Source organism: Haliaeetus leucocephalus, unplaced genomic scaffold, assembly GCF_000737465.1.
Source record: "Haliaeetus leucocephalus isolate CR32 unplaced genomic scaffold, Haliaeetus_leucocephalus-4.0 Scaffold351, whole genome shotgun sequence".
Taxonomy (NCBI): domain Eukaryota; kingdom Metazoa; phylum Chordata; class Aves; order Accipitriformes; family Accipitridae; genus Haliaeetus; species Haliaeetus leucocephalus.
In genome coordinates this window covers 9,039,896-9,062,949 of record NW_010972787.1, presented here as the reverse complement: position 1 = coordinate 9,062,949, position 23,054 = coordinate 9,039,896, and the positions used below count along the sequence as shown (strand labels likewise).

The window sequence follows — 23,054 nt, the reverse complement described above, 5'->3', positions numbered from 1 at the left end:
GGTGATGTTCTAGAGCAATTTGTTTCATTTGGACTCTAGGGTGCAGTATTCCTCTACCTAAAAGTTGAAAGAAATAAAAATAAAAATCAAAACAGTAATTTTGGAAGCAGTGTTAAACATGAATGTGGAAACAGACCTGGTCCACGGGCTGGAGGTTCTATGCTAGGCAGGTAAATCTGAGGAGCTCCACTACCAAAAAAAAAAAAAAAAAAATTAAAAACCACTTATCAGTTGCCTATTCTCAGTTGGTGCCTTCTGACAACTGCACACAGTAGCATCATTGTGCAAGCATGAAAACATGTCAGAGTAATGAAAGTCACTTGAGTTCTGTGTTGGACTAGTGCCAAAATAATACAGCACGTAGAAGCACTTTCACAGTGAAGTAGCAGATAAGAGGGACCCTGGTAGATGTGGGGAATGAGTAATTATGAGCCATGGATAAACCAAATAGTGCCAAATAACAGTGGGGGTTTTTGTTTGTTTTGGTTGGGGTTTTTTGGTCCTTGATAAATCTTTAATGGTGATGCATGATATGCAGGGTTGGATGTATTTGGGAAATTGTATAAAATGTCGTACTGCATGCATCTTTCCGTTCTTGAAGAAAATGTAACTAACTTGCATGTGTAAGCTGAGGAAGCAATTGACTGTAAGAAGGCACTTTAAAGCAAAGCTAACCTCATTAGGGTGAAACAAGCAGACTTTGCTCAGACCACAGTATTCCCTGAAGTTTTATCTCAACAACTTACCTTAGGTGTTGCTTATGAAACTGAAATGTTTTCTGGCCTCCACTACAGAGGCTGCATGGCCCTTGTCTTTGAGCTGCATTAATACTAGTCTCTATTAGAATGGCAGCCTAAAGATTGACACAGCCAATTACATCCTAGTAGAAGTATACTTAGTTATGAGTTGCAGTCTTCTCTCAGGATCTGATTTCGGTTCAGCTAGGTCACAGACACCTTTAGGCTTCAGTTTATTCCTTGTATTTTTGTAATAAAAAAATGATGCTTCCTCAAGTTGTCTTACTGAGTTGCGTTTTATTTTGCAGTCAATATGTACAAAACTCTGCTTTGCTTTTTCTGCTTCCTGAAAGAACAATGCTTAGCATTGTTCATGAAGTTGATTTTCAAATAGTTAATAGCTCTGTTGAAGTTGAGACAAAATTGTACCTTCCAAGGTGCGTCTTTTATGCATTCGTAAAGTGGTGCTGGGATTAATGAAACGTGTCCAAAGTCGAGGGGAGAGCCTGGGGTGGTTGTTTTGGATTTCCATTTCACAGAGATATACTAAATAGCTACAAAAACTTTTTTTTATGGGGGTGATCTGTTTATTTTAAGTTTTTTGACCAACTTTTCAGTCACAAAGGTAAGTGGGAAAATCGATCTAAGGTGCTACAGTGAGGGACAAGAAAAGCAGTCACAGTAAAGATAAAATCATAGTTTTGTGTAACACCAGTGCACCATTGGAGGAGTAGATATTAAAATTAACGTTTCACTCATAGCCAAGGACGGAAGAGCAACAAACAGCGTAAAATCACTACTTCAGTCTTTTTAGGCAGGAGGGCTCAGTATTCTTTATTCAGTGGTAGCCGTCAGAAGTCACTGGAATTGAAAGGAAGCACCCGTGCCTTCTCTGTGCTGCTGCCCAGCCATCACGCAGTCACTGCGGTGCGTGTTCAGGAGGGGAGAGAGCTGCTTTTCTGTGGGTGAAGTTGGAGAGGGCTAGGAGTTTTAGCTGATGTAACAGAGCAGTATAACTGGACTGGTTGCTTGGTATCTGAACTGTGGCAATATGCTGCAATGAACGCTTAAGAAATGTAATACACCTCAGGCTGCTCTTTGATCTTTAAAACCTTTCCAGCAAGACCAGAGCTAATGCTTAATATCAGCTCCAAGCTAGTACCTCTAATAGCTAGCTCAAACAAGAAAGCTGATTTTTGTAGTCATAAAAAATCTAAATGCTTAGTGAAATGTTTGTACTTAAAATGCTAATTTACTCTAGTGTCTTGAAGAGGCTTTATATTTTAATATGTGCTTAGAATATGTCTTAAGAAGTTCAGGTCATATGAATGCAGTGTCAGACATGTTCTTATGCCTGTTTGATTGTCCTCTCTGCTTTTCTTTACGTGTCTTCCCCCCTCAACATCCTAACCTCCAAAAAAATGAAACAAGCAAAAAAACCAAACAACCCCAAGCTGTAACTGGCTATTATTGAACAAAACTTAAAAATTAAAAAATAAAACTAACATGTCATTCGCCAAATAAATTTAAATTAGAGAGTGATGTGATTAACTCAATTTAATTACATTTACAGTTGAATTACCATTATGTATTTTGCTTGTGAGGTGTTTAAGGAGCAGACACCTTCCATAAAATAAATCTCATGGCTATTTCTTGAATGCATAGACAAATTTATGGGGAAAAAAGACGAATTATTTATTTAGAAATTCTCTGAGTGGTTACTAGTTAGTATCAATTATTCAGTGCCTGTATTTTGGATCAAATAGTGCCCTTAACTGAATGATCCCTTTTCTTCAGCTCATGAAAATAGTAAAGTTGAATTAGAAATGTTAACAGTATTATTAGTAACAACTTCTAGAAGCGGTATTGATTCTGTCCCAGTGATAGGGGAATGGAATTTTTTTTAATTGCCTTCTTTTTTATTTTTAAATATAACTTTAGTATAAATAATTAATTTCTTCTTAACATAACCTGATGATCCTTTTTTAAGTCAACTCTTACAGAATTCTCATATTTCTTTCTGTCCTAATGCCATTGCATAACTAAATATAACAGTATTAATCTATCCAACACTGGGGGGGGAATACAAAAACTTTTCCATCAAAAGATGACAATATCTCAGTTTTTAGGAGAAAAGATGTCAGAGTAGTTGAGTGTTGACTTTGCTCTCAAATGGTATTTACTGTAGCTCAGGCTACTTCATACTGTGTCTAAGTGAAAGCCCCATAGCTATCTCCCCTACACGGCGATGTGTCTGCACACTGAAGCAGTGCATGTGCAGTCTCCTGTTTTGGGGGAGATGTTGGGGAAGGTTAATAGGAGCTTTAACTGAAGAAAGTTTCGCATACAGGCTGTATCTCCAGAGTCCTGTGTGAGGAATTGGCTTTCCTGAGCAGTCTCTACCTCTGTTGTTGCCATGATGTGTTTTCCCCCAATCTCCCCTGCTCCGCCAGTTCTTTCCCTGTTAATTCTCCAGGATTTATGTGCTACTTTGTCCTTTTCTTTGTGTCGGTTTCCACGATGTCTAAACTGTAAAAGCCAGTAAGATGTAGTCATCATCATTTGTGATGCATGGGGAAGAGTTAACTTTGGGCAATGGTTCTAAAACTGCATAGCAGGAGATGGAAGAGATTTTCCTTCTTTTTCTCTGCATACCTGTTAAAATGATCTGTTGGATTATATTGCTGTGGGATTTGGGGTTTTGTTTTCAGTCCTTTTCTTATAGTTCGTTCCTCTATAAGTAATAATTCTGCTTTCTATCTTATCAATATTTCTGGAAAGACAGATTTGTTCAAAAAGAGATAGCCCACTACAACTTAGGTGTATGTGAAATTAGTAGTTAGGCAGGTTTAATAGAGTGCTAGGGTTAACTTCCAATGAATGGCTCCACCCAGACCTGGTATTCAGCTATGAAATCTAGCCTCCAACCAGAAGGTGTAAAATTATCTGACGTTTAGAACTCATTGTTTTAAGTTCTAAGGGGGCTTTAAAAATATTTAGATTTGTAGGATGTTTGTAGGTCTTTGAAACATACTAATTAATTTTAAAAATCTGTTATATGTGGAAAAGATCATTCTTACAGTAAAATAAGGGAATAGTCTCTGCAGCTGCTGGATCAGATTTCAGCAAATACAGACAAGGCAACGCAATTAAGAAAACTTCCAAATGCTGTAATTCGATATTTTAATCCTGGAAATAAATAAATATCTGTTTCTGTTAGGAATATTTGAAAGTACTAAATATTTTGTTGTTGTTGTCAAACAATGTGTGGTGTATAAATGATGCTTATAGAAATGACACAAATAGTAATGCACTGTAGATTTACAACATTGTAGCATAGGGTCATTCTTGTTAACTGTGTTGTCTATGGACCTATAATTCAAGGGGGTTTTTAATTTAAATGAATGGGTTTTTTTTAATCTGTGTGTATAAGTATGTATAATAGTACATAATGTATATACTCTGCTGAATACAGCCCAATTAAATTTAACTGGGCTCGTTTAGATATATACTTCAACATTAATCTAAATAGTACTCATATTCTAGCAATTGTTTTTATTTCTACTAATTACTTGATAGTATTATGTTCATGAGCAATGTTTACTTTTAAAGCAGAAGCTGAGGCGAAATGTGAATTTACTTGAGAAGCTGGTTATGCAGGAGACGTTGTCATGTCTGGTAGTGAACCTCTATCCGGGAAATGAGGGTTATTCACTTATGCTCAGGGGAAAAAATGGCTCAGGTAATATTTTTGCTCTTTAATTTTTAACAATACTGAGAATGCTCTATAAATAGTTAGAATGTGTTGTTGCTTACATTTAACTGTTTCACTTCTAATATAATCCCTTGTGGAAAAATCAAAACAAAAAACCAAAACAACTGTACTTGAACTAAATAATTACATAAAGCTGTGAGGTGCTCAGAAATGTCTCTAACAATGCAGCATAAATCAGTAAATGGGAGTCTTTTCGATACCCTTCCATTCTCCTATTTCCACTTAGTGTCTTGAGTTGCTTATCTGTGTTTCTCTTGCTTCAGGTTCCTTCTCTCAAATTGTTTCTTTCACTGCTTCCTAAACCTAGGTCTGACTAAAGGCATCTGTGTTCCAGTTTGGTTGCACCTTCATGCCACTGGTACTATTACGTGCAATAAGAGCATACAGTACATTAGCTGGGAGCAAAAATTTTGTCCCATTGAGCTATTAAGGCATGTTGCCTTTTGGCACAATAAGAGCAAAATCCAGCTCTGGGAACAGAAATGGATGTAAAAATTAATACTATGCAAAAAATTTGACTGTGTAGGTTTCCACCAGCCCTGCTTTTTCCTGTGGCAAACTTGTTTTAGATTTCACACAGTTAAAGTTTGAACTTTAAAGGCAGAAGAAAAGCAATGTGTTTTGTTTAAATTCAGATTCTGAGACCATTCGGCTGCCTTATGAGGAAGGAGAGCTGCTTGAATATTTGGATGCAGAGGAACTACCACCTATTTTGGTTGATCTTTTAGAAAAATCTCAGGTTTGAAAGTTTTGTTTTCAAAAAGAACTTATGTTTTGTACCCAGATAGGCCTTGATTTTTTGATTGTTTCACATACGTGATTCCAACCACAAGACGTAAAACACTTGTGCATTTGGAACTGTAATATTTAGTGTCCCAAATAAGTATTTTATTGATACATAGGGGGAAAAAAAAATGGAGAGAAAGGGATAGAAGAGAGATTGTTATGGTTAAGGCTACCAAACAACTTCAGCTCTGCAAAATGTCCTTTGGTTTTTGTCATTATGAAATATTTGGCATGGGAATTTCTTAAAACTACGTTGTTGGCATATGAAAACACTACATTTGAAGCCTGTATTTTAGGTATGTCTAGGTATGTAGTAAAGAACACTGGTCTGATGAAATTGGTGATTAGTTTTATTCATAATATCACTGAATTTTATATGATATATAACAAACTCCTTTTTGGAGGCAGGGGCTGAGGCAGATTGGTAACTATTTGTTTATTTAAAAGTTGGTTCTTTTGTTTCAACTAGGTTAATATTTTTCATTGTGGATGTGTCATAGCAGAAATACGTGACTATAGGCAGTCTGGTAACATGAAATCTCCAACATACCAAAGCAAGCACATTCTTTTGCGTCCTACAATGCAGGTAAGAAGTATTTTAAGTCATTCCTCAGTGTTACGGTAGTTCCTGGACTGGATATGAACTACTACTTAACATATGTTGTTAAGATATCTTATTGTTTAAGTTGAAAGCTAATTACCATTATGTCATCTTCTTCAGACTTTAATTTGTGATGTGCATTCTATAACAAGTGACAACCACAAATGGACACAGGTGGGTTAGCAGTTATTTTAAAACTTTACAGTGAAGTGGTAAATGCACAATAAAATAAAATGTATTTAAATTATTGTTTAATAAAATCTGATAAACAAAACTGATTATATATTTTATTAATTCAGACTGACAGTGATGTTCATAGTCGTGCATGGTACACTTTCCAGAGAGCTGCTAAATTAACTTGTTAATAACATCTACCAACAAGATGCCATAGAAAACAATGGAATTTGCTAAAAGTTTTGTAGAATCAGACCTTAATTTTTGGTAATGCAGTGTGACAGTATTGGAGTTACTCTAACTAGTTTACCTCACTTCATTCATCTTCAACATACAGCCCCAGAACAGCAGTTGGAGTCTAATGACACAACTGCTCCTCTAACATTATTTTGCTATTGATACTGTTACAGTAAAGAGTATCCTAAGTAACTACCGTTGTATGTTTATAGTTAGTTAAATGCTGAATAGCGTGGTTTGCTCAATGTGCTTGCGTTTATTTCAGAGCCACAATCACGCTCAAATCCATTTCAAATTGTAATCTAAGGTCCCTGGTAGATCATCTTTATGGCACTGATTACCAGTCCATCGATATAAATCACTGCCAGAAAATGGATTTCATTGCCACTAATACTGTGTTTAAAACAAACAAACAAACAAAGAAAATACAAACAAAAAAACAGAACATGCCCCCCTACTTCTCAGAAGGATTTCTTTTTCTATTGGAGGACCCACCCAAAGCTCTGTAATTCATAATAACAGTTAGTGATACTTAACTGTTGAATATTTCCTTTTGTTGACTATTCACACACAATTTTTTTCAATTTTCTTTAAGATAATGTGCACTTATGCATAGGTATGTATCAACTTAATTAGTGTAAAACTCTTCATATTTTTACACTTATTAATAGCTGTGTATATTACAGGAGGACAAACTCCTACTTGAGAGCCAACTTATTCTGGCTACAGCAGAGCCTTTGTGTCTTGATCCTTCGATAGCAGTGACCTGTACTACAAACAGACTCCTGTACAACAAGCAGAAGATGAATACTCGTCCCATGAAACGGTAGTTTTCAGTGTGAACCATGTTGAGACTTTCTTTGAAATTTTATGACGTGTTTCAAAGAAAAATATAAGTAATGCTTTATGTGAAAATTTTGCTTCTCATATGTAAAATCTACTTAAATATTAGGAATATAAGGAACAGTCAATAAATTATATCTTGCTTTTAAGTGCTCAATATTTTACTATATTTCAATTAGTAGTAGATACTGTAATACGCTTATTTTTGTGTATCAAAAGAACATGTATATAATTCTCTTAATACCTTATATTGCAGTTTTGATGTTGTCTTTTTTTTTGGCATAATTCATATGTAAGCTGAGTCAGATGGTGGCTCAGTAATGTAAAAAATATAAATGGGTATGTTGCATATTGGTCTCTGATTTTTTAAAAGCTAGGTACAAGTTTAACCCTGAATGAGGAAATCAAGGGAATTATTTATATGCTTGTTGTTCAGGGTAAACAGAAGTGTAAGCATATTAGAATCTTAGAAAACCTAAAAGTAATGCGGAATGCGCTACATACAAAACATTGAAATTGTTTCACTTCTGTGCATGGTGGTTCACTTTTTCCACAAAAGCTTGAGATGGTTCATGTTTGTTCTACGAAAAGAGTTGCACTTGCTATGTAGAATGAAAATGTACTAATGGTCTGTCAGAATTACTGAAATATTTAAAATTTGATTTGCTTTGAAATACTATGATAATATACAACCAGTGGTAATGTCTAAAAAAACTATAAATAGTGAAATTTATCAAGTTGTCCTTAACATTAGAGCTTGGTGGTCAAAAAACATTCCACTAGAAGAATAGGTAAAGGTGTTAAATGAATGTCCAGAACAGCAGTAATGTACCAATGGGTTTGGTATGAGATGAAGAATAGAGGGTGGTTACTGTGTTTAGAACTTCAGAGTTATGTAAGCAGTACCCAGATCTTTTGACAGAACTGGAATCTGTGATAACATACTAATATTTTAAGCTTGGCAACTTCTCACTTACTCGATTTGACAATGTACTTCAATTATGCATTTCAAAAATAACCCTATTCTTAGTGCTGAAACACATGAACAGAATACTAGTATTTTTTAACAAAATACAAAATCAAGAGTTTGAGTTGTACAGTGTAATCCAGCATAGCAATTTTAAATTAATATTTCAGATGCTGTTTTTCAGCCTCAGTGTAAGTAGCATTTCCCTGCATATTTTTGTGTTCGTACACAGGCAGTGGGGAATTCCATTTTGATGATTTTACAAGCTCATCTGTCATTTTACCATAGGTGCTTCAAAAGGTACTCGAGGTCGTCTCTGAACAGACAGCAGGAAGTAGCTCACTATTCAACTCCACCTCAGCTCAGACTACTTGACTACTTACAGAAGAGAAAGGAGAGGAAAGGAGCCCAGCAGTATGACCTCAAAATTTCTAAAGCTGGAAATGTAAGTGTTCTGAGACGTAGGTGGGTATACTTCTAACTACCTGTTTAAAACATTTAAAACATTAATACTGCTTTTTCATCTTCCAGTGCGTAGATATGTGGAAACAGAACCCTTGCTACTTGACTGCACCTTCTGAAGTGGATGTAAGTCCAGTCATTACCATTAGAAATTATTAGCAATTGTATTGAACATTGTATTGTATGACTAAAGAGTATCCAGTATCAAAGAATGACCTTTAAAAAATGGGAGCGACTAACATTTAAAATTATTTTTCTGTCCTGTAAGGTATAAACACAAGCTAAACCACATTGGAATACATTGCAATTGTAACATGATAGTTTGGATGAGATAAACGGTGCAAAAAGACCTTTAGTATTGTTCATCTGTGGGTTCAGTGAGCACATATCTATTTGAAGTTGTCTAATAATATAAAAAATAGAAAAAGAAATGAGGTAAAGAAATTGTTTAAAAATAAGTCACTTCTCAACTTGTCAAAAAAGAGGAATTTCTACCATGTTATGATACTATGGGACATAATATTTTCAGTAGTTTAATTTTTTATACAGAGAATTCTAGTTGGGAATTCTTCTGATCACCCTGTGTGCATTCTTCTCTCAGGGACAGTCACATTCTTGGTTTATGGCACTGCCAAAACATGCACTACTAGCATACAGAAGGGACTCGGTAGACTAGACAAGATTGTAGCTTTGGACTTAATAGGGCTGGGAAGAGTGCACATTACACATGAAATGGTGATGCTGTAAGTTTGTACAAACCTTCTCTCTCTTTGCACTTCAACAGTGTTGTATCTGACCTAATCAGAGTCTTTAGGAGTTACTGGTATTGTGAAATTTCTTAATGATTCCACATTGCAGGCAGTGATTTCAATCTGTAGTCTTAAGCCATGTTTCACACCTTTTTGTTAAGGTTAACATAGCAAATATGGTGTAACAGAATAAATGTGAAGTTCTGGAGGTTATCCAGTTTACTTTTCCTGAATGCATAACACAAAGAGGGGACAGTATACAAAGTATCAGGCTATCCTTGTCTGTTTGTTGCACTTACTTTTTAAGACTGTCATGTTAGCCACTGTTAAAAAAAAAAAAAAGGAACTGTACTAGATTGACTTTAACTCTGGCCCAATATGACTACTGTTCTTTCTTTTCTGATACCTCCATTTTCTTTAAGGTGGAAAAATATGCCAAAGTGGAAAAGTCTATCAAGCCTGATGACTCTCAACCAACTGTCTGGCCAGCACATGTGAGTAGTTTAGACCTTTGGCCAAACTTCTCTGTCTCTAGTTAAAATGCCTCTTATTTCAACAAAATCAGAGGAATGTAAGAATAAGCTTCCCTCCCCCAATTTAATTAATCTTCCATGTGTTATATAGACACAGAAAGATTACCACAGATACTTGTAATTTCATGCAGTGCAGTATGCATGTGATCAGTCTTGTAATTTCCTCAGGTTTTTCAGAAATACAAGGAAAAGCAACTTTAATCTCCCAAGTAACGTGTGCCGTCACTGTATAGTAAAAAAAGCATAATAATTTACAGGAAGCAGTGCCCCGCTCAAGAGATTGCTTTCTTAATCAGATATTCAGATTGATGGAAAAGAGCTTCTGTTAAAATAAAAATGTTAAATTTGGAAAGAGATTAAGTAATATTAAATACCTCTTACAAAAAGCTCTTTCTGCAATGTTTAAGTTGAACCTTAAGATTTTTGGAACAAATTACATGATTTAGTAAGAAGTAGTCATTTGATATAATTAGCTATAAATAAATTCATTAACTCTTTGTAATTTTGGAGGCAAGATACTATCTTTATTAACAGCATCTATCATGATGTCTTTGTAGTTCATGTTAGCAAAAGTAATATTTTCCCATATAACTTAATCTTAATCTCTAACATTTTACTTGGAACATTTTTTTTGCATTGTCATAACTTATGTAAAACTGTTTCTATATATGTTTACCCAGTCTGCCTTTCCATATGTAACATAATTGTTTAGGGTTTGCAAAATTTTTGTATTTTTAAGAGATGATAAACTGTTTTTCCTCTCATCCCTTTAGATAACTTCCTCTCAAATCACTTTCATTTTAGATAATGCACTGCTTGATAGAGAGTATTACTTACCTTTCTTATAGAGTGTTTCCTGCTGCCTTGTATAGAACTGGCATATTTTACTAGCTGTTTCTGTTATCACTTGTTTAATACTTATTTGGTTATTTTCTTCTTTTTAGGAAATAAAAGATGATTATGTGTTTGAATGTGAAGTTGGTAATCAGCTTCAAAAAACAAAACTGACCATTTTTCAGTCTCTTGGCAATCCCTTGTACTATGGTAAAATTCAGACACTCAAAGGTGATGAGGAAAATGACAACCTATTAACTCCATCACAGTAAGTTACATTTCTTTTAAACTGTACTGTGATCTGATAGATGAAGGAAGACAAACATTACTTACCATTTTCAGTCATAAAAATACTCCAGAGCTAGAATTCGGATTTAAGAGCTTTGTGTGAAAAATTCAGCTAATGAACCTAACATTTTTTTAACAAAAAACCCAAACCAAAATGTGTTCAAGCAACTGTATCTTAAATATACTTTTATGTTAAATCTGCATGTTCTTTTACATTAAAGATATATTGGGGGGAAAAAACAACAAAAAAATGCAACCCACTCAAATTGTGGAGACACCATGAAACATGGTTAGCACTCTTTTTCAGTATTACTCATAATTTTGATTGTTCTCAAAATTTGCCTGATGCTGTGAAAACCTAAGACTTGATTATGTTATGTTTACCCTTATGCAGAGAAATTTAGGCTAAATAAACAGTGAAGAAAAACATGACATCCTCAGAAGCTTCATAATTTTGAATTGTTTTGAATCTGCTGTTGTTAGCTGTGGTTCTACAAAGATTCTCTGTTCTTGGCTCTTTGTTGTGTGTACCAGATTCTTTGCATGGAAGAACCTGTGCAGCAGAGTAGACGCAATAAATTTCATTAAGGCAAGAAGCAGTGAGCCTGAGCAAACTTTAGTTCTGTTAATGAAAGCTATTTTTATTGTCTAGTATATAATTCCTATCTTATTTTTTATTAAAATCTTAAAATCTTCTTAATACTTAGGATGTTTTATCCCTAGACTGAGCTATATACTGTTTTTTTTCCATCCTGTTATGGTTTAACCCCAGCTGGAAACGAAGCACCACATGGCCACTCTCTCGCTCCCTGCCCCCCTGCGGTGGGATCAGGGAGAGAGTGGGAAGGGTAAAAGTGAGAAAACTTGTGGGCTGAGATAAAGACAGCTTAATAGGCAAAGCAAAAGCCACACACGCAAGGAAAGCAAACCAAGGAATTCATTCCCTGCTTTCCACGGGCAGGCAGGTGTTCAGCCATCTCCAGGACAGCAGGGCTCCATCACGCCTAACGGTGACTTGGGAAGACAAACGCCATCGCTCCAAACGTCCCCCCCTTCCTTCTTCTTCCCCCAGCTTTATATACTGCACATGATGTCATATGGTCTGGAATATCCCCCGGGTCAGTCGGGGTCAGCTGTCCTGGCTGTGTCCCCCCCAACTCCTTGTGCCCCCCCCAGCCTGCTCACTGGTGGGGTGGGGGGAGAAGCAGAAAAGCCCTTGGCTCTGTGTAAGCACTGCTCAGCAGTAACAAAAACATCCCTGTGTTATCAACGCTCTTTTCAGCACAAATCCAAAACACAGCCCCATGCTAGCTACTGTGGAGAGAATTAACTCTACTCCAGTCAAAACCAGCACACGTACTTAGTACTGATCTTCCTAGAACAGCAGTGCTAGCTTACAGTTGTGTAATAAGGCTGGGAACTAAAAAGATTTATAGGTGCTAGATACCTGGTGTTTTTTGGAAATCACTGCTCTAGTCCATTATTGTTAAGACATTGCCAGTTAAAGTTCATCAAAGTTTGGATACTTCCTCCTTAGAAAAGTATGTCATATGAAGTGAAAGGTGCAGAAGACGTTTTTGTTGTTCTGCTGTAAAATAAAACAATGATTTATTTTTTTTGAGCTAGAGAATCAGAGGTCTGTAGTGTTTACAAAAAAAAAAAATCACTGAAGTAATAAGTTTGCAAGCCACAGGTATTATGCAAAAGAGAAATGCTTATTTAGGAGTTCTGGAAAATCATGAGGGATCAGAATTTGCGTAAGTGAAATCAAACAATGGAAACTAAGTGTTTCTTAAAATATTACAGATAGGGCTGGTTATGACACTTAGGTTTATATTTCAGCGTTAGGATATTGATATGTTGATTTATATGTAACTTTTCTCTTGTACTTTTTACAGTAGCAATTCTGTAGCAGTTACTTCCATTATTTGAAAGTAAAAAATGCAAAACTTTCATATTCTGCCTCTTAATTTGTAGGTAATTTACTCTTAAAGGAGACCATATTAGACCATGTGTGTATATTGTATATATAGTTATGAAGCCAAGTTTGTATTTCAAGTACTAAATAATACCCAGTCTGTTAAATGGATATGTTATCTCTTGTATTTTCAGCAGGTCTGAAAAAAAGAGCAGCATTGACATTCGTTCAAAGTTTTTTGTGATTATAAAAATATGTTCTTTTAGTCCAATTAATGACTGAAAATGTATTATACGTTTTATATTTTAGGTTCCTTATTGGTTCGAAGACTGATGCTGAAAGGTAAATTAATATAGTATGTACAACCATTTGGCTTGATGTCAAATAATGAATTTTGTTCCTTTTAGCCATTATGACTGCTAATGTTATGGATGCAGGTGCAGAACAGATGAGGAAAATAAGAGGAATTAATCATCATAACAAGAATTAGGATATAGTGTGCAGTTTCTATATTTGACAAGCAAGGAAGAATAGAGGAAAGCAAGTATGTCAATACAGTTTATCCCACTATCTAAATTTGAAGTGTGTTGTTTCAGTTATTTGCACAATTTTTCTTGATTGCACAGGTAGTAATAAAATTCTGAGAGCACTTAGCAGGAATTTCATCTTGACATTTTGTATGGTAAATTGGCAATCACAGAAATTGTTCATTTGAACTTTAAGTGTAATCTAGGACTTCGATATATGCAACTTATTTTTGTGTGTTGCGCATTACTTGATTCAGCTTTCTCAGAGAAGCAAGTAACAAAACAGTTTTCCACTATATTTTAGTTGTAGAATGATTATGAGTAGCAATTCTGGGATAACTGTAAGTATTTCTCCAGATGTTTGTCAATGCACATCACATTAGATAGCTGTGTTTCTATGAAGGTTTTGTGCCTTTGTAGGAGACTTTGAGGTGACGTACATGCCATAGCTCTTACTCTACTACACCCTCTTCTTATGTGCCTGGCAGAGAGATGAGTCCTTGATTTGGTCAAAAATCAGTAATCATGTTCTTTGTTCCAATAGATAACTTTGATCAAGCAAGTCTTTGCTTATATTCTCTCCTGCCTCCTTTGTGCTGATAGATACTTTTGCTGTTTGTGCTGTAAGCTGAATTGGGGGATTGCTTGGCTGAAAACTAAAACAACAATAATGGAGGGGTCTAGTTTTTAACTGGGATTGATTTCCTGATCATGTTTCTTGCTGGGTTGCACAAATCCTTCTATCAGAATAAGCAGTTGGGTTTCAGGGACTAGGACAAGAAGAAACAGCAGAGGAGGAAGGAGGGCAGGACCACCTTTTTGAGTACATAGTGTTTTAATACTCTGATTTCACTGTAACTTTAAGGCAGTCTAATTGCTGAAAAAAGTATACTGCACCCTTTCCTCTGCCATGTATCCTGGGGCCCTTGCTTATGTCTGCATTAGTCATGTAACAGCATGTTTAATTAGTGCTGCACCAAAATAAAGTGTAGATCAACGCATTTAGGTGTAAGCTAATCGAAATGTTCCAGCAGTTTTTCGTTGAGGATCGGTCTGCTTGAGTTTAAGTGACAACAGGTCTTCAGCTTGATTTTCAAGTCTGCAAGGTCACTTTGTATATTCTGCTCATGTTTGTGAAGTATTCCCTCAACTTAGTTCTCTCAGATTAGTTGACATGTAGTATTTGATTTGGTAGAACAGTATTTTAAAATTGTTTGCCTGATGCTATTGATCCTTTAAATTCCTGGATACATCACTGCTCATTAGTCTTATAGAATAAGACCTGGCTGTCCTGGTGCTCAAAGAGTGATGACTTTTTGCTGTGATGACTGGTTCTTGGATGTACATTCAGTATGGACCGCTTAGTTCAGCCCTTGCTTTCAGAGTCCTCATCTGACATGGACCTCAAGTTAAAGGAGGGTCGACTGTTCCACAGGGAGCATAAGCAGAGGACACAGCTTTAGAAAAGATTCTGGACCCCTGTGAAGGGAATGGGATTCCCATTGACTGACATCCCAAAGAACTGCAGTTGCTTTTGGGAAGGGAACTGTTCTGTCTACTGTTTTGCACAATTCATCCAAAAGTGTTTATTAAACTTGTTTCTTAAACTGTATTTTGTATTAGAAAAAGACAGTGGTTAAAAGAAAAGTTAAACAGGAATAAATCTAAGAAGAGACCAGGAACATAAAGTAGAAAGATACATAGAGATATAGATATGTTTTATATATGTGCATCTCTATTTTATATAGATACTTATGTATGAAATACATGACTATGTAACGTATACAATTATGTGTTTACACGTACGTATCTACTTTAGAAGTTCAAAGTTCTTAATCCCTTTATGTCCTCATTGTTTGTTTCAGAGTGGTGAACCAGTATCAGGAGTTAGTACAAAGTGAAGCTAAATGTCCTGTGAAAATGTTTCATAATTCAGGTGGATCAGTCAATCTTAGTCATCTTTCTCCAGGGAAGGAAATGGAAGTGAGTTTGAGCCATACATTTTTTTTTATTTGCACTTGATTATTGAATTATTAGAATAATTTTTGCTATCCACATTTAAAAGTAAAATAACCTAAAAATTTCATTCTGAATGAACTTTTAAATGCTTTATTGTCATAATCATTCAATGTGAGTATATTGGAAAAGCTAGAGGAAAGCACTTTTATTTTCATTGTTCAAATGTTGTGTATTTTAGCCATGTCTCTTCCCCCTGCTGTGTATAGTTTAGTTAGCTCCAAGGTTGTTTTGTAGCATTTTCCCCTGTTCAGATGAACCTTGCACAGAGCAGTACAGTACACAATGCAGCTATGCATTTTATTTTACAGGTCAGTAAACATAGAAGCAGATGTAGTAGCTGAACTTCTCTTCTTTTACTGTTAGAAATAATTAAAATTTTCTCTTGAATTTGAAGAGGAAATTTAAAAAAAAAAAACCCAAAAACCAAAAAACAAACAAACAGAAACAAATCCACACCAAAAAAACAACACCAAAAACTTTAATGTGCCTATGTTTGCATGCACGCGTCCAGCAGAAATTCCTGCATTGCCATGTTCTCATGCCTGTTGGCATTGCCTGCTTGTTTCTTCTGGCTTTCTTGGTCAGATTCAGTACTCAGTGTTGACCTGTATTTAGGCTCCAACTGGCAAATTAATTTTGTATCCATTGGGCTATTTCCTGTGCTACATCTTTCCCCTAAATACCTACTGTTAAACTGCAACAACATTGTTCTGAAAGAGGTAGTTCTTGGTATCTGCCAGAAGAACAGCATGCAGAGGCCAGCAGTTGCAGAAAGCAATATGCACGTTTCTGTATGTTTGTATACATGTGCAGATATATGCATGCACATGTGTGTATATATATGTATATGCGTGCGTGTGTGTGTATATATATTAAAATTGTAGAATAACTTAAGGTGGGAGGGTACTTCTGGAAGTCATCTTGTCTGGCTGTCCAAGCCCCCACTGAAAGCTGGATGAAAGTTACTCAGGTTACTGTATTTAATGATCTAGTCCCCCTTTGAATGGGGCATTAGTCTTTATTTTCAGAATGATGAAAGCAGATTTTAATAGTAGAAGAGAAAGACAGCCCTCAATTTTCTTCAAAAGTTTCTTTTTTTATAAGCAAGCAATTAAAAGCTTGTAGAGGGTGTGTCTCTTATTACTGAGAATCAGTGGAAGCTCAGCTCTCCAAAAAGGTTGATTTCTGCATAATCCTGAATGCTCCGATTTGTTAGCCCATGCACATCTGATTTTGGCTCCTGCATTGAAGTATTCCATTCACTATATTGACAGCCTCATTTTCTAGTTTCAGCAGTTTGTGGACTGTATGTTTTAGGCGTTACTTTCATTTATGGGATACCTGCTTTGTAGGTAAAAAGATATAGACCATAACTGTAAACATGTTTCACTGTTGAGTCTTCTGACGGTGTCGGCTATTGGAATTATGGATTTAGGGTATGTTGTGAGTGGCTGAGAACTACAGACTTGATTAGCTGAAGTTAATTTGCGTTCAAACAGCCTTATAAGTAGGCTATAAGAACAAACAAGAAGGGAGCACCTTTCCTCTAAAAAGATTAGTGAAGTTCTGATCCCACTGCAGTCAATGGGAAAATGTGTATTGATTTCTGTGCATTCAGGATTTTCCTGAATGTATTTAAATTCCTGTTCCCAGAACCAGGAAGTCTGATCCTGTTCTTTAAATCCATCTTGGTTGGAAATGGCAGATATATACAGATGGTAAATGAATGAAATTATGTAATTTTTCAAGTAAGACCAAATTGTCCTTTTATTTAAAGTGCATCTGTCACTCTTGCATTCGTGAAAATTACCGAGAAGGATGTCACAATTGTGGAGACAAGTGAAACTCCTTACATTTTTTTAATTTTTTTTTTGCTTGGTTTAAATTTTACCAGCATTTGCAAGCTGCTGCTTGATGGTAACCATTTTATCTCAAGAGACTTGGTCATAGGTTATGTTTTTAAAATAAATAAATAAAAATCTGAAATGTTTGAAGATAACTTTGTAACAGTCTTGAAGTCTAATACAAATTAATTGAATTGTCTTTTCTGTCAAATATGTGGAAGCTCACATTATTGCTGTGGTAGTGTTAATTTCTCTTTCCTCCTAGCAGCCAGAAAGTATATCAGGCTCTGTTCAGTCTTCAGTATTGGGGAAAGGTGTAAAACACCGACCTCCTCCAATCAAATTACCTTCAAGTTCAGGAAGTAGCTCTTCAGGTAATTATTTATTGACTCAGGCGTCTCCTTTTTATGTGTTCTGCCTGTTGTAAAATTACATGATATCCCTTTAGTAAAGATTTAATTTAAAAAATCAGTATCTTATATGTGAAGAGAGTATTTTTTTTATTTCTGATTATATTGTTCACAAAATTGTATCCTAACAAATATTCAAGTTAACATGTACTCACAGAACAATAATGTATTTTAATTATGTTTTTTCAGGTAATATTTTTAGTCCACAACAGTCAAGTGGCCATCTAAAATCCCCAACGCCTCCTCCTCCTCCTTCCTCTAAGCCTCCTGGTCTTTCTCGGAAACAATCTATGGATCTTAATCAAGTTAGCATGCTCTCTCCAGCTGCCATGTCTCCTGCGAGCTCTTCACAAAGTGAGTCACGACCTAAATTCTCCATTAAATCTTAGGCTTTTGCATAAATGCTTCCCGAGATAAACTTCTTAACCTGTGGAATGATGAAACTTAAGTGTATAGTGTACCCTAAATTGTATAAGTTGTGCAGCTCTAGGCAGGTCTCTTGTTCACTGTATGTATTTTATGTTTATTGTAACTGTGTTCGTTTTTTCTGTATATATGTATGCACCCTCTGTGTATACGTTTTAATACCTTTTATGCAATTAGTATGATCTCCTCATTTCTGAAAGGCTGGTAGATGATGTGATGAGATAAAATTCCAAAGTGTAGATTTTTTTTCCTCCAGTGTAAAAACAGTATGTTAGATCAGTTTGCCTTTACATAATTTAAGCATCTGGTTTTTTAAATGTTATAGGAGCTGGTGCAGTTGTATCTCTATGTATGTATATAATCTGATCAGTCCCAAGGTGGTGATACAATAAACGATAAGATGATTTTTTTAAAACACTCCTACACTGTTTTACAAATCATTGCTGATTGCAAGTGTGGTGGTGATGCTGGTGATGATAGCACCATATTCTCAGGTGTTAATGTAAATTTCAATAATAAGTGTCATCCTAGTTTAAGTATTTTCATTAACACTGACAGGATCATTGTAATCATAGCTATAGACCATAAACATTTTTAAAAATATGTATGCGTCTTGAGACATGTCGTGAACAGATTTGTACAAAGAGAAGTCATAGCTGCAGTTTTTCATTTTTTTATGAATAATTGTATACTGCACATTCCAGTATCCTGCACAGTATTATGCTTTTTGCATTAAATAATTTAAAATCTGGATAGCTCAAAAGGTGTAACTTTTCTGCCTTCTTGTTTTGCACAAAGAAAAAAAGAAAACTTATAAAAGTTTTCTTCTAACATATTTACTGTGTTTTTATGTTAGTGCTATGAATTGTGTAAATCTGCTGCACACAGTTGTTACTTTAAGGGTCTGGTCACAACAGCTGGACATCCACATTTATTTCCTTTCTTTCTGCAGGACATGAAAGCTAAAAAAAAAAAAAAGAAAAATAAAGAAACACCTCAAGCTTTTGGGGGTTTCTGTTTTGTTTTTCTATTGATGACTGTGCTTACTGCATCCACAACAAATATAGCTATACATGCTACATTTAAGCAGAAGGAATTACACAGCAACTTTTAAAGATGCAGTATTATCCTCTGGTTCTCAAATATTAAAAAAAATATTTTTATTTGATCAAAATTTGGCAAATGGGAGCTTAGCTATCTGAAATTTAGATTAACCTCATCATTATTGAGATAGTATGTGTTCTTTGTTGAATCTGTTGTTTTCCATGATATGTTTTTAACACGATGCTATTGTGCAGGCAGTGCATCTAGACTATATGTTTAACATTTTAGGGAAAACATTAATTAGGTTAAACTGGTCACTAAGAAATTGTTTTACTTTGATTTAAGTATTTCTGAATGGAGTCGTGACTCAATGTATGATAAATTATGGAAGGACTTAATGGAGGATACAAACCGGTGTATGGCTTAAGGAATTAACCATGGAGAATGGGTTTTCTGTGTGATTATACTGCATCCTTAACAAGGACCGTGTGCTGCAGCACTCGTGTCGTGTAGATATTAACACTTGCAGCCTAAAAAGTGGAACAAATTGTCAGTGCTAAATAAGATTCCATTAACCTTATTATACCAAAAGGACTGGCCTTTTATAACAAACTAGCACTTTTTATTTTTCTCAATGAGCAGGGTCTGGAACTCCTAAACCATCTACTCCTACTCCAACCAACACCCCTTCATCGACCCCACACCCTCCTGATGCTCAGAGCTCAACTCCTATTACCCCTTCTGCCACCCCTACTCCCCAAGATTCAGGCTTCACCCCTCAGCCCACTTTGTTAACCCCGTTTGCTCAGCAGCAAATGTCTCTGAGCCAGGCACTGCCTGTAATGACTATTCCTCTTTCCACCATGGTAACATCCATTACTACAGGAACAACCTCCACCCAGGTCATGGCAAACCCTGCAGGACTTAACTTCATCAATGTAGTGGGCTCTGTGTGGTAAGTTTTTTTTGTTGTGATGGTTTCTTAATTTGCCCTGGGTGGGTTGGTTGTTGGGGCGGTGCGGTGGGGAGAGTGGGAGTGGTACAGGACTGTCCAGCATCCATTAGGATAGATATTTTTCAGGATCTGCAATACAAAAAGATCATTCCCTTTGTAATTATGAAGTGATGAGCCACCAGAAACTACCTGTATTTCTCAAATATAAGGCATCTGCTATCAGAATATTGGAAAGGTCTATTAAAGACCTTTATTGCTTTCAGCTTTTTGGATGCATACATTTTAATTTCATAAGGCTTAACATCAGTTTAAGTGATTTCTGAGGTTTTGCCCTTTAAGTTTGAAAACATTTTTTGTTAATCAGAGAGGAGGTGGAATATCATATGCAGAACACTCTAAATGAAAAATGGAAAGAGATTTGATATTAAGGTGTCTGTGAATGAAAGGTTATATGTAAAATACAAGAAAACAACAAATCCGTTTTCTAACAATTTAATCAAACATTGAGGTTAAACATTATTTGATTCTTAAAACTCATTTTGTGGTTTAAAAAAAATAAATGCTGCTGTCAAGAATAGATTGTGTGGTATAACATGAACTGCTTTTTAGGCTAAATGAAATTGTGATCAATATAAGATGGTCAGTGCAAGACACATAGTGCGCTTCAATGCAAGTGTCAGACACTTGAGTTACTCATCCAAGGTCTTCAGCAGTTGATCACTATTGATTAATTAGATTTTTTTTAATGGTGCAAAAAGAAAACACAAACCTGTTCCTTAACTTTTTGTTATGATAGTACAACTGTTTTGAAGACTGTTGATCTTTCAGTATTCCTAGAATAAAAAAAAAATTGTGTTTTATTTTCCATAGATTATACCCAAGAAAAAAACATGTATTTGCCGAGAATGTGGATTTATGTATTTGTTATGCCCTAGGCATAACAATTTTTAAAGCTGCCTTGATGCTTTATCCATAATCCCATTTACAGCAAACAATTGATTTACTCATCATGAGACAGAGGGCAAAAATTTATTTACTTACATTTACTTGTACCACTTGGGTTTGATGTGTTGTCTTTCCTCTTCTACAGTGGAGCACAGACACTGATGAGTGGTTCAAACCCTATGTTGGGGTGCAACACTGGTGCCATAGCCCCTGCAGGTATAAATCTGAGTGGCATTTTACCATCAGGTCTGGTACCAAGTGCGCTGCCTGCTGCAATGCAGTCTGCCTCTCAAGCAGGTTAGTGTGAATAAGTTGAAAAGCCACCCTTCAGATAGGGACAGTGTGAAAACATACTGTGAGAACAATGGACGAAAGTGGCCATTGTGTGAATAGGTTGTGTATTGTTGATGGCTGGAGCTCAGGAACAACATGCGTATTTTTGCATTCAAAGTGTAGGCTATGTTTGAGATTGTTTGTTTGATTTTTTTTTTTTTTTTTTTTTTGAGGAGCTAGACTGGGGAAACTTACTCTCAACCTAGATTGTTTGGTATGCACAGTAGGAATTTTGAGAGAAACTCTAAATTCAAATGCAACTTTGATAATGATGACTGCCAGAAAAAAAGGCATGACTGAATGTAGAAAGAGGCCTCACTTTTTAAATGTGCAGGGCATTTTATTCTGTCACTGGTACTGCTTTATTCTAGTAGGACAATTAATTAGTTCCTTATTGCCTTCAAATATATCTATATAAATCTGTGTGCCTCAGTATTCATTAAAGCAGGATTTAAATTCTTAGTTTATTTTTTCTGAACATATAATAAAGAAAAAAACCCTAATGTATGGTTATGGAATCAGAATGATAGAAGAGACTTCAAGATTTCCATCCCTTACACTGAGACAGTCGAATCTATCTAAACCATACTGAACCAATGTTTATCCAAACTGTCTTTAAATACCTTCACTAAAGATTCCCATCTTCCTTGGTAGCTGTTTGGAGTAGTTCATTATCTGTACAAAATGTTTCTTCCTAATTACAATGCATCTCCTTAATTGCGAATTAAATTATTTTTTTTCTCCTATTCCTTGAAGACATGAAAAATAGTTGTTCACCCTTTCTCTTTACCTTCTAAGTATCAAACATGCTGTCATGTCCCACATTTGTCTTCTCTTTCTGATAGGTCGTATTTTTCAAACCTTTCATAATCCTGTCACTCTCTTCTAGACTGTCCAATTTGCTTACATCCTTCTTAAAATGTGATAACCAAAACTGGACACAAGCCTGAGCTTGGCTGATTTACCACTGTGGAGCACAGCAGAATAAATGCATCTCATCTCTTTCACAACATGCCTGTTAACATTTCCCCAAATGAGGTCTGCCTATTTTTTATCTGTATTTTTTGCAACAGCATTACATTAACATAAGAATGGCTTTACTGGTTTAGGCCAAAATCCATCCAGTTTATATTCTGTCCCTGACAGTTGCAGCTAGAGGATACTTAGGAGAGAGTTTAAGATGAGGCAAAAGTGTGAAGTGAAACATCCCTTGTATGCAAGTGTACCTCTTCTGGCAATCTGCAGCTTTGAGACTTTCTCAGCTGAAGACTATCCGCGTGGATCTTTATGCTTAATGTCCCATGCTAGACTTCTAGTCTGTGGATTTATCTAATTGGGTTTTGAACCTGTTCATATTTTTGGAATCTATGGCATCTTTTGACAGTGAGTTTTATAAATGTAAATTGTGTGAAGAGGTTCTTTTCTTTTGTGTGTTCTGTAGTTTGTGATATGGATGACTTGGATATGTTTGTGACCTACTGTAACTTCTCATGTCCTTTCTTGCTGTATAGACACAAAGCTAGTTACTCACAATTTTATACTTGTTCGTTTGTCTTTTTTTAGTTCTATGTTGTTGAATTTTGGACCCTTTCTTCGATTCACTAGGATTGCTTTTAATTCTGATTCTGTCCTTTCAAGCACTGTCAA

The 23,054-nt window shown here is 35.6% G+C and overlaps 1 protein-coding gene across 9 annotated transcripts in view; it reads left to right on the top strand.

Annotated features, from left to right (window-relative positions):
• SUPT20H (suppressor of Ty 20 homolog (S. cerevisiae)) overlaps positions 1–23,054 on the top strand; it is a 35,126-nt gene that overhangs the window by 5,464 nt on the left and 6,608 nt on the right. For 4 of the 9 annotated variants that reach the window (XM_010572762.1, XM_010572767.1, XM_010572761.1 and 1 more), the window contains 15 exons: positions 4,350–4,479; positions 5,148–5,251; positions 5,768–5,884; positions 6,020–6,073; positions 6,997–7,136; positions 8,409–8,565; positions 8,652–8,708; positions 9,754–9,825; positions 10,809–10,966; positions 13,214–13,246; positions 15,297–15,414; positions 17,560–17,668; positions 17,894–18,058; positions 19,817–20,129; positions 21,220–21,371. In XM_010572762.1, coding sequence (XP_010571064.1) covers positions 4,350–4,479; positions 5,148–5,251; positions 5,768–5,884; positions 6,020–6,073; positions 6,997–7,136; positions 8,409–8,565; positions 8,652–8,708; positions 9,754–9,825; positions 10,809–10,966; positions 13,214–13,246; positions 15,297–15,414; positions 17,560–17,668; positions 17,894–18,058; positions 19,817–20,129; positions 21,220–21,371 — 1,879 coding nt within the window. Of the gene's footprint in view, positions 1–4,349; positions 4,480–5,147; positions 5,252–5,767; positions 5,885–6,019; positions 6,074–6,996; positions 7,137–8,408; positions 8,566–8,651; positions 8,709–9,753; positions 9,826–10,808; positions 10,967–13,213; positions 13,247–15,296; positions 15,415–17,559; positions 17,669–17,893; positions 18,059–19,816; positions 20,130–21,219; positions 21,376–23,054 lie in introns of all 9 variants that reach the window. The other 5 variants (XM_010572769.1, XM_010572768.1, XM_010572770.1 and 2 more) reach the window with 5 other exon arrangements.